The sequence below is a fragment of the Corylus avellana genome, chromosome 9 (genome assembly GCF_965113065.1).
Source record: "Corylus avellana chromosome 9, dhCorAvel1.hap1.2, whole genome shotgun sequence".
In the NCBI taxonomy this organism is placed as follows: Eukaryota; Viridiplantae; Streptophyta; class Magnoliopsida; order Fagales; family Betulaceae; genus Corylus; species Corylus avellana.
Window position 1 is genome coordinate 12,592,543 of NC_142498.1, and position 13,749 is coordinate 12,606,291.

At 31.7% G+C, this 13,749-nt stretch overlaps 1 protein-coding gene across 3 annotated transcripts; it reads left to right on the forward strand.

The window, feature by feature from the left end:
- The first annotated feature begins 1,745 nt into the window (after positions 1-1,745).
- Positions 1,746-11,974, forward strand: HPT1 (homogentisate phytyltransferase 1). Of its 3 annotated transcripts, none has more exons than XM_059605069.2 (13): positions 1,746-1,972; positions 4,251-4,298; positions 6,440-6,714; positions 6,863-6,946; positions 7,027-7,101; positions 7,740-7,823; positions 8,788-8,877; positions 9,402-9,503; positions 9,730-9,825; positions 9,946-10,017; positions 10,106-10,201; positions 11,123-11,227; positions 11,762-11,974. In XM_059605069.2, the coding sequence occupies exons 1-13, from the start codon at positions 1,921-1,923 to the stop codon at positions 11,801-11,803; spliced, it is 1,221 nt and encodes a 406-aa protein (XP_059461052.1). In that variant the 5' UTR covers positions 1,746-1,920; the 3' UTR covers positions 11,804-11,974. The 3 variants fall into 3 exon arrangements, with proteins under 3 accessions (XP_059461052.1, XP_059461053.1, XP_059461054.1); XM_059605070.2 differs by having other exon boundaries at positions 1,747-1,972; positions 6,455-6,714; XM_059605071.2 differs by lacking the exon at positions 4,251-4,298 and having other exon boundaries at positions 1,747-1,972; positions 6,455-6,714.
- Positions 11,975-13,749: the final 1,775 nt, after the last annotated feature.

The window sequence follows — 13,749 nt, forward strand, 5'->3', positions numbered from 1 at the left end:
TGTTCATGATAATTTCTATGAATGAGACTGATATGAATTCTATTTTTAACCAAAAAGAAATTATAAAATTATATAGACCCCACATAAATCAATAATTTCTCGATAATAAATATGATGCCAATCTATCCCCATGGCATCCATCATACGATAGAGATCAATCTTTTGCTTCCGTACGGGTGGGCCATGTGAGTTTACTTAGCTGGGCTCATCCTTAAATTCTCATAAATGCTTCGATCACGACAAGGAAAAGCTAACATTTGCATGCACACCATTCTTTCCCTTACTAGTTATTAATACCATAAAAAGGTAAAACACTAAAAGGGAAACAAAATAAAAGGAACGGAAGAGAAAGAGAGATCGGGGGAGCTTCATGATGGGTTCGTACATTTTAGAGTTTATTTGAGATTGTGTTCAATAAATAGAGTTTTTAAGTCAAAATGTATTTTTTGGCAAATGCTTTATTTTTAACATTTTGCCAAAATTAAATTTTGGCAATTTTAAGGCATTTCAGACCCTTAAATAAAAGGGCTTTTAAATTTTTTTACTAAATAAGTGTTTTTTTTTCTTCATACGAACTTTTTGAATCTTAAACATATTTTTAGGCCATTCAAACGCAATTCTAAACAAGCCCTTAAAGTTTAAAAATTATTGGGGTTATTGAACTTTCAATTTGTTATAATATTTATATTTTGTTGAGAGTTTTCGTTAAATCTTGTCAAAAAATTTAAAATATTTTTTTTATAAAAAATTAAAAAATATTACAAATATTCAGGCTTAGGTATTTTTGCAAATTTCGGTAAATCATGACCAATGTATGAATTTTTACAATATATATATATATATATATATATATATATATATATATATATATATATATATATTTTTTTTATAATAAAAATGTGAGTATTTTGACAAGATTTAAGGGAAAATCCTAATGAATCTCTACATTAGAAAAAATTGAAAGTATGATACTCTAAATTTAGAGCTTTGGAACTTAAAAGAGTAATTTCAAAACGCGTGAAAATTGATGGAGAATTTTGTGAAGTTTTCCAAAAAGAGTAATGCTAAACATATTCCCAATTTCTTACACTCACTTTTCTATATTCATAGATGACTTTTAAAATTATCTTTAGATTAAAATTTAATAAAAATTAATATCAAATTTAATAATAATTTTAAAAAATAAATATAAAGATATAAGGGCACTCCTTGCAGGCTTACTAAAACCATTTTTTTGGTTATTTTGGTGAAGCAATTTAGTAAAAGTGGTTTAAATCTTCACTTTTCAGAATCACTATTTTAAACAGTACTCATTAAAGTGGTGTGAGTACTGTTTACTTACCCAATGAATAAAAAATAATATAAATTTTCTCTTTCGTTCCCTATTCTTTGAAAAAGTTAAAAAAAATATATAAAAAAGTATTTGAAAAAAAATATTTAAATAGAATAGTGAAAGTTGATATTTAAAATAATGAGGCTATTGAATTGCTTTAAAAAAGTAGGTGATTAAAATAGAAAAAATAAATGTACTTTGAATTATTTTGATGTGTACAATTTGATGAGACCGCTAAAAATACTTTAAGAGTCTGCAGGGTTACTTACCCTATACTCCGGCTAATAAAAAGACCAACAACAAAAGATATTTTTGTTAAATCGACATTGTACGGACAAAAAAAAGTCCAAAGACTCCAAAATGTACACGTATGCCATGGTTCGCCATTTGTTTGATTGTTTATTTGTTCCAAATGCTGCTGGCCTGTATAACACTATAACGCACTAAAACCCACACAGTTCCTCTAATTTGAATACCTGTCGATCATCTCTCATCCTGCTCGGGAGAGAGAGAGAGAGAGAGAGAGAGGCTGAGAGGTTTAAGGGTACTTGCAGTTGCATGCTTCTTTCTTCATTGAATAAACAAAAATGGAGTCTTTGCGACTTGCCTCCTTCTCCAAACCTTCCTCACTTACCATTGGTATGCACTTTTTTCAGTTCAGCTCATTAATTTCTGCATCTTGATTGTTTATTTTTTATTTTTTTTATTTTTTATAATGTTTGGCTTCTGGGTTTTAGATTCTTCAGATTGAGTCAACTGTATCATTTCTTGCATCTCTCTCTCTTCCTTAATGAGTTGTCACACTTCCACGCATCTTGGTTTTGGTTTTGCTTGAAGAAATGTTTTTATATGGTGTCTCTATTCACTGTCTTGCTGTTTTCTTACCTTCTGTAAATAAGTTATTTTTTTATTTTTTTTTTTGTAAGTATTTTTTGTGTATTTTGAGTAGAGCTATAATTGAGTCAAGTCGAGTCAATAATTGAAAATCCAACCTTGGATTTGTTTAATTTTGTTTGGAGCTCGAGCGGAGCCAAACACATTTGTAAATTAGATTATATATTTAAATTTGGTCATTTAGTTTTCAAATCAGTTCAAAGTTATGTATGGACTGCTAACTTAACTTATTCCTTTCTCATATAAATTAATGGGAAACTTCACAAAACCCCACCTAAACTTTCACGTGTTTTGAAAGTATTTCTAAAGTTCAAAACCTCTCGATTAAGGGTATCGAACTTTTAATTTTTTTCAATTACCCAATTTCGTTAGATTTTAAATTTTTCTGTTAAATACTGTCAAAATTCTCAAAATACCATTTTTGTATTAGAAAAAAATAAATAAAAATTTGTAAACATTCATGCTTTTATTTTTTTATAAAAAAAAACTATATTTGAAATATTTTTGCAGCATCTTTTCAATTTTATTTTATTTTTTGTTAAAAAAGAGGGGTATTTTTGGAATTTTGAAAAAATTTAATGGAAAATCTTAACGGAATGGGGTAATTGAAAGAAATTGAAAGTTTGTTACTCTTAATTGAGAGTTTTTAAACTTTAGGGGTAGTGTCAAAACAAATGAAAGTTCAAGGGAATTTTGTGAAGTTTTCCGTAAATTAATTTATGATTGTTGCATTGAACGAGAGTGAGTCGGGTAGAGGAGGACGAGCGATGGTGGGTCCCTTCTAAAAAGGGTTTAATTGGTGTTAAATCTTTCTACAGAGTCATGGGTTGTCATGATTGTGTCCATTTTTCATGAAAAAGTGTTTGGCGATCTAAGGTTCCATAGAGGTGGCCTTTTTTGTTTGGTCTGTGGCTCTAGGAAAGATCCTTACTATGTGTATAATCTCCGAAAGCGGCACGTCATTGTGGTTGATTGGTGCTGCTTATATAATAAGAATGTGGAGTTCGTGGACCATCTTCTACTTCATTGTGAGGTTGTCTACACCATTTGGAATGTTTTCTTAAGTCAATTTGGGTTGTCTTGGTTTATGCCTAGACGAGTTGTCGATATATATACTTGTTGGTGGACTGTTGGCAACACTTGGATTGTTGCTATATAGAAGATGGTGCTTTTGTGCCTTTTGTGGTGTTTATGGAGGGAAATGAATGATAAAAGTTTTGAGGCCTGTGAGAGGACTTTGAAGGAGATAAAGTTTTTATTTTTCAACACATTGTATCTTTGAACTGCTGCTTTTGTTTTTCCTTTGGTGATTTTTCTTTTTACTCCTAGTTAGGTGGTTTCTCTTGTATACTTCACTTAACCCCCTTCAACTTCCAACGTTTTTGCAATCATCTCCCTAAACTTTAAAAACTCTCAATTTAGTGTATTCAACTTTAAAAAGTTTGCAATGTCACTTCTACCATTAGGATTTGGGGTTAAATCATACGGAGTATTGTGTCTTTTTGTATACTTTCTATATGCTTGAGGGCACCTACGCTTTTATAAAAATTCTTTGCTATTACCTATCCAAAAAAAAAAAAAAGTCCATTATTCTCATGTATTTAAAAGTTATTTAACGCACTGCTAAAGTGAGGTTGGGTAGATACTTGTCTGGTGTCTGGTTTCTTTAGTGCACTGCTAAAGTGAGTTGTATTGGTGTTTTTTATGTTACTTATTCATCCAAAAAAAAAATTTGAGTTCATGAGTCAAGGTTGAAATATTTTTGAATAGCCTGGTTCATTTAGAGCCCTAGTTTTGACTGAGAGGAGTTGAATCTACTTCTTTTTCTTTTTTCTTTTTTCTTTTTTTTTGCATAGGGACTCTTTACTTTCTACTTTTACCAATAAAAAAAAGAGTTGATTCTATTAACCTGTACCATGTCTAGAAATTTAGGCTTTTTTTTAAAAAAAAAAATTTTATGCTAAGTATCTGCTTACTGATGCTGCTTGGTCTGTTCTATATGATGCATTGTAATAATTGGTAGGTGGGAGTGACCGGAGCAGTGACAGATTCAAGAAGGTTTGCTTTCCAAGTATGACCACCAATCTCAAGAATTTAATTTTGTACATCTTTCATATATTTTTTCCCTTTGATCCTTTCCCATTCGAAAAGCGCCGTCCTTTGATTACTTTTTTTTTTTGATACTTTTTCCCCCTGAAACGCGATTGTGCCTTTCTTTGAGCAGTCAAAGATTTTCTTATTAACTATTGATATGTACATGCATGTTTGACTGTAATAGACTCCTGAATAATTTGATGATTAAATACGTCGTAATCTTTGTTTGATGATCTTATGTATTAATACTAAAGGAAATGTTATGTATATAAAACTTGAATAAAACCAAAAGACAAAATTAGGGTCTTCCTAAGAAAAATATTATTAGGAAGCTCGTTAGACTTGTTCTTATCAATATTGTGGTAACTGACCATGAGTTAAATTGTTTAGATGGTTCACTTTTTGATACCTGTTTATTGCTGGGTATTTATAGAGTTAAGAATGCATTTGTGCCAGGGCTAAATCTTCTGTGATGTTTTACTCTCCTAATTTTAGGTAGTTGGTTACTCTTTGAAAGTATTGAAATATACCATATTGATATCGCATGCGATATTGTGCAACTTAAAGTTTGGGATGTAGCACAGAAGTGTCCACTGTGCAGGAAAGCACTAGCAATTTGAATGGTATAGCTTACAGTTACTCAATGACTAACGGCATTTTGTAATTTTAGGTCTCTAATTGGCAGAAGGGTGTTCGTAGGTTTTACAAATGAGTTAGGGTGAACAGGTTAGAGAAGTTATTAGAAGTTATAAGTATCTGTTCAAAAGATCTTATAAATGCAATCTCGCAAAAATTGAAACGGTTTTTGAATTATATTAGCTCCTGAAAATGTCTTGGACTACAAGAGGTGACACAGAAATGTCCACTTCAAATAGCTAAACCTATTTATAAGCAATTATCAGAATTACTAATAGTACTCCTATTTCCAGAGCAGAGTTCATGTATATGCAAGAAAACTAATTCATACTACGGCAGTGAAAATTACAATTAAGACTCAAGATCAACTAGACAAGACTATTCCAGGTCCCAAAAAGTTTCCCATGGGCTGTTGGCATCAATTGGCATCATGTCATGCCATGTCTCTGTTCTGGAAGATTCTAGATTGCAAATACTATAGTTTAGTATGAGTTATGAACTTTGGATACAAAAAAATAAGCAGTCACATTCTCAGACTTGAGCACATAATCCCCAAGTTCAAAACCTGATAATTATTGTCCCATGAAACATTGGTTATAGTTAGTCTTTCATACGATAAAATTCTGCAAAGCCTAGGGGTTTGTTTTATTATATATCATTAATTTTTTAGCAGTTTTGAGCCTTTTTGGCCTTGCTTTTGTTCTTGTAGCACTTTGAACTTAAATCATTGCATTTATCATATATTTTGCACATTACCGAGCCACCTTAGCCAACTTTCTCTTATTCTATCCTCAGTTGGTGCTATCTTTACTCATCATGAATGCATTTATTTCTTCTCATTTCTGAGGTGGTCACTTATGCATCTCATTATCTGAACCTGTCGGTCTGGTGGTGGTGTTCTAAACCTGTCCTTATATGACAGTAATTTGTGTATCACATAATGTTCAAATTACACTTCCCACTTCATTCATTATGCTACTATTATATAAGCGATGTATTATATAAGCTTTCCTTTCTTATTAGTAGCCAATCCAAGTTACGAGATGATAACTTTTAGATACACCTTTGCTGTTGTTGGGCCAAGAGCTTTATTCAATGTTACCTTGTTATAGAGTAACTGATACTAGAGCTTTCTCTTTTATTTGTCCTGCTGTAGTAACCCATGTTCCAAACCATTATTATCAAAAACCCCTTCATATATATTAACAATATTTCATTTTTTTAAAGAGTAATTCTAGAAAAATATTCAGGAAGTTACTTTTAATAAAAGGATTGGTCATTAGATTTTTTTGTTTTTCTGTGGCAATGTGGAATCTGTAGGTGGGGGTTGTTAAATGTTGTTAATTTCAGAATCTTGGAGATCTACTTGAAGTTTCTCTTTTGTTGTCTCTTCATTTAGAATTAATTTAGAATTTTTATTTTTCAGTCGCTGTCCTGAATGTATTACCTATCCAATGTCTGTATTTGTTGGTTCTTATGTAGCTGGCAAACTTTCAGGATGTGGAGCATGGAACATCCTAAATATGTCCTTGGATGTCAGGTCTCAGCAGCATCTTCTGAGGCATCACATTGGACGCTTTGAGGAAAGAACCACTTTTTACAAGAGAATTGATAAAAAGTGCCTGGTGAATGCAGCCTCTGGACACCCTCTTGAATCTGAGCCTGGAGCTTATAAACCGAAAAGCATTGGAGACTCTTTCAAAAATGCCTTAGATGCTTTCTACAGGTTTTCACGGCCACACACAGTTATAGGCACAGTTAAGTTTAAAGTTGATAGTATTAATTGGAATAAACCGTGCTTGGAATCCTATGGTGAAACTAATACATACTTGTTTTTATTTTATTTTCTTCTTCTTTTTTTCTTTTCAATTTCTAGAGAGCCTAACCTCACTTTCCTGTAATCAGGCATTAAGCATTATCTCAGTTTCTCTCCTCGCAGTTGAGAAGCTGTCAGATATATCCCCATTGTTTTTCACCGGGGTGTTGGAGGTGATGCCTCAAATATCCTTACCAACTTGTAAAATTCATTGGTACATTTTATAATTTTACACCTTTGCTTTGCTTTTCAGGCTGTGGTTGCTGCCCTATTCATGAATATTTATATTGTTGGTCTAAATCAGTTGACTGACATTGACATAGACAAGGTAGTTTTATGTGTGAATCTTACTGGTACATTTGCAGTAATTTCAATAATAAAGAAACACAAATTCTATGCTGCCTAAGGACATATAAAGGTACTCTTCTCTGTACCTACTGGCTGGGTTATAATCATTTGGAGTGGTTAAAATGCAGCAGATTTCCCCCTAGGCTGTAGATCCAACTAATTAACATGGTCTAGCTGTCCCACCTGTTAAATTACCAGTTATCCCAAAAGTTTAAGCTGATAGGAAAAAATAAATTTAATCACGTAATCATTACTTTAACACTCCCCCTCACGTGTGAGCTCAAACTCTTTTTTAATACGTAAGGCCCAACACGCGGAATATTTAATTTAAATGGGAGATGAATCAACGGAGTCAAGGTTCGAACTTAAAATCTTTTGGATCTGATACCATGTTAAATTACTAGTTATCCCATAAGCTTAAGTTCATAAGAAGAGGTAAATTTAATCACTTAATTATTACTTTAACACCACCTATATGTTCTTTCAAATCCAACCCCTTCTTTCCCCTCAAACTCTTCATAGGTAGAGTACTTGGAATTTAGTAACCAAAAGAAGTATTTACTTGGAATGTATGTGGACTGTCTAATTGTATTTCTATACTATTGTGTCTAACTACAGGTTAACAAGCCATATCTTCCATTAGCATCAGGGGAATTTTCAATTGGAACTGGTCTCATGATTGTGACCTCTTTCTCCATTCTGGTATTAAAAATTAGAACCATTCCTCTTAGCATCTTGGGACACCATCATGTACTTGAATTCAATTTATATGTATTGTTACTAATATATAGCTTTGATTCTGTGCATTTTGCATGCGAAATATGAAATTTTCTGCTTTTTTTGACGCCTTCCTATTATCTAGATTCTAGTTACGGTAATTAACATTGTCTTTTTTTTTTTTTTTTTTTTTTTATTTTTAAAGCAGTTCCCCACATTTGTTTTTCATATTCTAATGATTTGATATGTATGTTTCCTATGCTTTTAACACATAAATTTGAGGTGAAGAAAAAAATAGGTCCTCCATTTTTTATCCATCTGGAAACGTAAAGTGGTGTACTATATACTATAGGAATTAATAATTCAGAGATAGGAGCGCAAATGCTTTCCCTATCTCACTGTAGAGTTTATTCATACCTGATAATAAGAACCTGCTTTTTGACCAATTTTCCTTGTCAGTTTTTCCTTCAAGAAATTGTTGTCATCATTTAAGTTATATTGTTTGTTGCTCTTTCTTTGATACCAGTTACCAAAATTTTATACCATTAAAAACTTCTTTTTTCATTAATTTCTCAATTTTTTTTTTTTTTTCAATTGGAAGACACTAGTTTTAAATTAGACAAACAGAGAACTTGGATTTGAGTAATCAACATTTATTAAGTTATACTAATTAAGATTAGTGCATCATTTTTAGAATACCTCAAGCTGCTTGTTAAAAAAGAATTCAAGGAAATAGGTTAGATGCTCAATATATTTTTATATGGAATGCACTGCTTGCTAGAATACTCTGATACTTTCTCAATTTTTCTTTTTATTGTTTCATAAGTAAAGCTCTATGCTTCTAATAATCCAATTATTGACGATATGTTTTCCATGACCTTGAAAAATTGAGCATTGATCTGGATTCTTGAATGAATGTATGCTTATTATCTCCTTTATTTTTTGACAGAGTTTTTGGCTTGGATGGATTGTTGGTTCATGGCCATTGTTTTGGGCTCTCTTCATCAGTTTTTTGCTTGGAACTGCTTATTCAATCAACGTGAGTTGGTTTTGCTCGCATATATACTATTCAAACTCCTCAGATAGCTGTATAGCCTGTATAGTACAACTAAATATGTGTTATCATGATACTATGTGTATTAAATTGCTATGGTACCTTAACCATATTCAATGTCGTCTACTTACAAGAAATGCTAAAGCAAATTCGAGTACTTTTCGTATCTTTGAGCCTCTTTTAGTGTTATACCAAACAAACCCTCCATTTTATTGTTACTCTTTAATTACTCACTATGTGATGCTAGCATGTTTAGATCACAGAAGCCCAAAAAGAGAAGGGAAAAGTTTCTGTTCTGGTTAAGTTATAGTTGCTGTATTTGGGAAAGTTAATATGAGGCTCGATATGCTGATCTATTAAATAAAGTTGGTTTTCTGAGATGACGATCATTGATTTTATTATTATTACTATTGCAATTTCTTCAGTCAGTAGTTGGACATTGGAACTTGATATATTGGACAAATTTGCTTTCTGACTTGATGTTCTTGTAATACCTTCTATCATTTTAGTTGCCTCTACTGAGATGGAAGAGATTTGCTGTGGTTGCTGCAATGTGCATCCTAGTTGTGCGAGCGGTGATTGTTCAACTTGCATTTTTTCTGCACATGCAGGTTTAGTTATTATTCTTTCAATTCAGCGTATATCTTTCCACTATTTCCATTCATGATATATGTGGTTCATACTCAAACATAATGAAATTTAAGTATGTGACATGGGTTTCTGGGCAAAAATTGGTATCTGACACATACCTGTCAACTTGCAAAGATTGGTAAACTTGGACCATCTTTTCTATGTTTCACTTTCAGTCTGAGTACTAATGTATGTTACAATTTCCAGACCCATGTGTACAAAAGACCCGCCGTCTTTTCATGGCCGCTGATTTTTGCAACTGCATTCATGAGCTTTTTTTCAGTTGTAATAGCATTATTTAAGGTAAAAGCTAGTTTTCTGTTTTGAGTAGATGAATTTTTATTTTTTTTAGTTTGATATATGCAGTTCTTGTAGAGGTGAAGAATTATGTTCAGTTTTAAACTTACTCTGGATTTTGTGTAGGACATACCTGATATTGATGGAGATAAAATATACGGCATCCGCTCTTTTTCAGTACGGTTGGGTCAAAGTCGGGTTAGTTTTCAATATCAACATGTTCCTTTTGTGCAAAATCTCATACAAGTTTATAATCATTTGGTTGTGCCTAATTTACTTTGGCCAGGTATTTTGGATTTGTATTGTCCTACTTGAAATTGCTTATGGTGTTGCCCTTTCAGTGGGAGTAGCAGCTTGCTGCTCCTGGAGCAAACTCATCACGGTAATTTGATCGGTTTCTTAGTCTTTTTTCTTTTTTTTGGGTAAGTTTCTTAACCAATGGGTACATAATGGGCATGCACAATCTTCATTCCTCGAGTTTATTGCATGGGTTGGTTTCTCATCTCTCTTTGATTTTATGGAAATTATGACCACCGCCTCATACTTTTGTGCTTTTTGACATTATGACCCTAGTTGCCTGTTATGATTTTGAGACCCAAGTTTAGGTTCACATTAAATCCGAGACCTTCATTCATAGAAAAAAAATGATTAAATTTATCATTTCCGATTAGCTTAAGCTTTTGAGATAACTGGTGATTTAATATAGCATTAGAGCACAGGGTTCTGAGTTCGAATCTTGTCTTCATCATTTATCATCTTATTTCAATTAAAATAGTCCACTTGTTGTTCGATCCACACGTTAGAGGGAGTATTAAAGAATTAATTAAATGATTAAATCCACCAATTCCTGTCACATTAAGTTTTTAGGACAATTGGTGACTTAACAAATACAAAGCTCAGTTTTATATAATGCTAGGTTAAACATTAAAAACAAAAATTATATATATATATATATATATATATATATATATATATATATATATTGATTCCTTTGAAAGTTCTGGCTCAATGTCATAGGAAATATAGACCCTTCATAGCATTCAGAAAAATTATTTACTCCAGATGGATAAGTATTAAGTTCACCATTAGGGGGTGGAATAGCTTTCTCTATTTTGTTGACATTGGTTTTAGGTTGAGAGTGGATAATAATACTAAATCATAACCTTTGCAAGTGATAATTCAAAAATACGAGGGTTCAATGGATTTTTTTGAGAAACATCCATTGGTGTTTCCAATAATGGCTTCTATCATTATGCAGATTGGTTTAAAGATGTTGGTATTTTCTCTTTTTGCATTGTTTTAGGTTTCAGGACATGCAATATTGGCTACAATACTCTGGAATCGTGCTAAAACTGTTGATCTGAAGAGCAAAGCTGCAATCACTTCTTTTTACATGTTTATTTGGAAGGTAACTTAGGCTATCTTCTTTATGTCAAAGACTCAGCCACTTCTATTCTGTCAAAGTTTGGTAGCATTTGTTATGTTAATACACTTTGAAGTGTCACTCAAACACCATTTTGGGACACTTTTGTTGTCTATAATACCTCATTTTTCAATCACGAAACTTATTCATGACTCGTAAGGCAGCCGGTGGATTTCTAATGGAGGATAAGAAAATTTTTGGGGTTGAGGGTGGGCGTTTGACCCCTCTCGACCCCATCTCCCTATATCAATGGTTAATTTTACTACTATATCAGAAAGTAAGCACTTGAGAGTACATGTAGCATTTTTTAACTGATAAATATCAATTGTTGGTGCACTTGTTCTAATATTGAGCGTTCATGTGTCCATCCGTCCCATTGCTGACTCCACCTAGTCGATTGTCCTCGTTACATATGTTAGCGATCGATTGATAGTGTATCTTTGAAATGATTCAATTTCTAGCTCTCAATTTCAAATTCAAATTCTCTGTTTATGTCTGATATCTTGTTTCCTTTTGCAGCTCTTCTATGTGGAGTACTTACTCATACCACTTGTGAGGTGAGGGTGCAGAAATGTTTTAAGAAAGGGTTGATTGTTGAAGTGATGTATGCCTTTCAGTTGATGGGATGTGTGTTTTGCATGGCACTCTTGGCCTAATTTGCTTTCTTGGATATCATGTTCAAGAATTTGTTAATGCATTTGGAAAAAAATAATTTCATTAGGCATTCCTTGATCTCGTTTTCTATTCCTTTTGTTAAGCCAATATATATATATTCCTGAGTGAATTCTTATATGATGATATTATTAAAGAAAGAAAGAAAGAAAGAAATTTTTTTTAAAAAAAAAAAAAAAAAAAAAAAAAACTAGGGTTTTATAGAGAAAGCCGTACAATATGGTAAATGCATTCATGAAAAGTGTCCTTGCAAATCACCTTGCCAAAAAGGAAATAATTTAAACACTATTACCCTAAATCTCTTGTAAGATAATTATTTTATTTGCACATAGAACATGTTTGGAATTGCGTTTGAGAAATAAAATTTTTTAAGTTAAAAAAAGTTTTTGGGCAAAAGTTTTATTTTAAAGCTTTTGTCAAAAGTGCGTTTTGACCATTATTAGATTTTTCGAACTCTTAAAAGTGTTTTTAATTTTATTACCAAACGAGTTTTTTTTTTTTTTTTTTTTTTTTTTTTTTTTTTTTTTTCAAACGAACTCTTTGAGTGTTAAAAGCACTTTTAGATTCCTCAAACGCAATGTCAAACAGTTCCTTACTATAGGTTAATACCCTAAATATTTTGTAAGCGATATTATTTAATTTGCGTCTAGAATAGGTAGGGATGGAACTAGAATTTTTGGTGTAGGGACCGACTTATATATATATATATATATATATATATATATATATATATATATAAGTTGGGGAGACAAACTTATATAAATACAAAAATATGCATATAATTCCTCTATATATGTGTTTGTGTATGTTTATATAAAATAAAAAGTATAGAATTCTTAAATTTAATCTCATAGTATTACAAACACAGAATAATATAAACAACTAGCAAAATAATATAAACACGATTTATAAGGTCCAAGAAAAAGGTACCTTTGAGCTTGTACTCTTTCTCCAAACAATCTCTTGAAGCCTCAAACAATAACAATGTTAAGAGTTTAGCTAAACAATGGTGCAACCATAAATTATTAAACAATTTAACTTGTGATGTCGAAACAAATATTGTGACCCAAATGATTGCAAAAATAACCACTCAATAACTTAAAAAAAAAAAAAAAAAAAAAAGTCCCAAACTAAATTAAGTTTCTTGCGAACTAAAATATGGGTATTTTAGGTTTTCTATATTTGAAAAGGGGGTGAAAAAAAAAAAAAAAAAAGAATTAAAGGGGAACACAAATATTATTTTTGAGGGACATTCGCCGCTGCCCTAAGGTGTGGGTTCGCCCTTGCTTATAAGTGTAGAGAAGTGGGAGTAAGTGTAGCATTACTTTTTTAAAAATATAACCGTTAGGATTATATAAATTTTTAAAAAATGACCATTGTTCGTTAGAATAAGATAAGCATTAACAAATATAAACTTAAAAAAACTTTGAAAAGTAATAATTGTTAGAACTCATCTCCTACAAGGAGACTTAAAGTGGCTCACATGTCACATATATATTATATTAAGAGAGTTTTTATTAAACTAAAACTTTTGGGTAATTAAATATGCATATAACTATATAATGTGAAATGCTATTTCATTTCACCAAATGTTGTATCCTTTAATAGAAGGAAACAACGTTTGATTATGGATAAGGGTTTTGGTCTATCTATAAATAAGCATGTGATTCTTCATAAGCCACAACATGAGGGTGTGGAACATATAGGCCAAAAACTATTATCTATCACTCTCCACCATATTGTGAGGGTTATAAGATTGGTTATAAGATTGCAAATTCAACAAACATTCAAGTCTGGATTTTGGATTACTCAATTTAAGTACTTATGCAACAATG

Coding starts and splice junctions, on each gene's coding strand:
- HPT1 (XM_059605069.2), top strand. CDS start 1,921: ATGGAGTCTTTGCGACTTGCCTCCTTCTCCAAACCTTCCTCACTTACC. Junction 9,504..9,729: donor CATTTTTTCTGCACATGCAG/GTTTAGTTATTA, acceptor TACAATTTCCAG/ACCCATGTGTACAAAAGACC. Junction 11,228..11,761: donor TTTACATGTTTATTTGGAAG/GTAACTTAGGCT, acceptor TTCCTTTTGCAG/CTCTTCTATGTGGAGTACTT.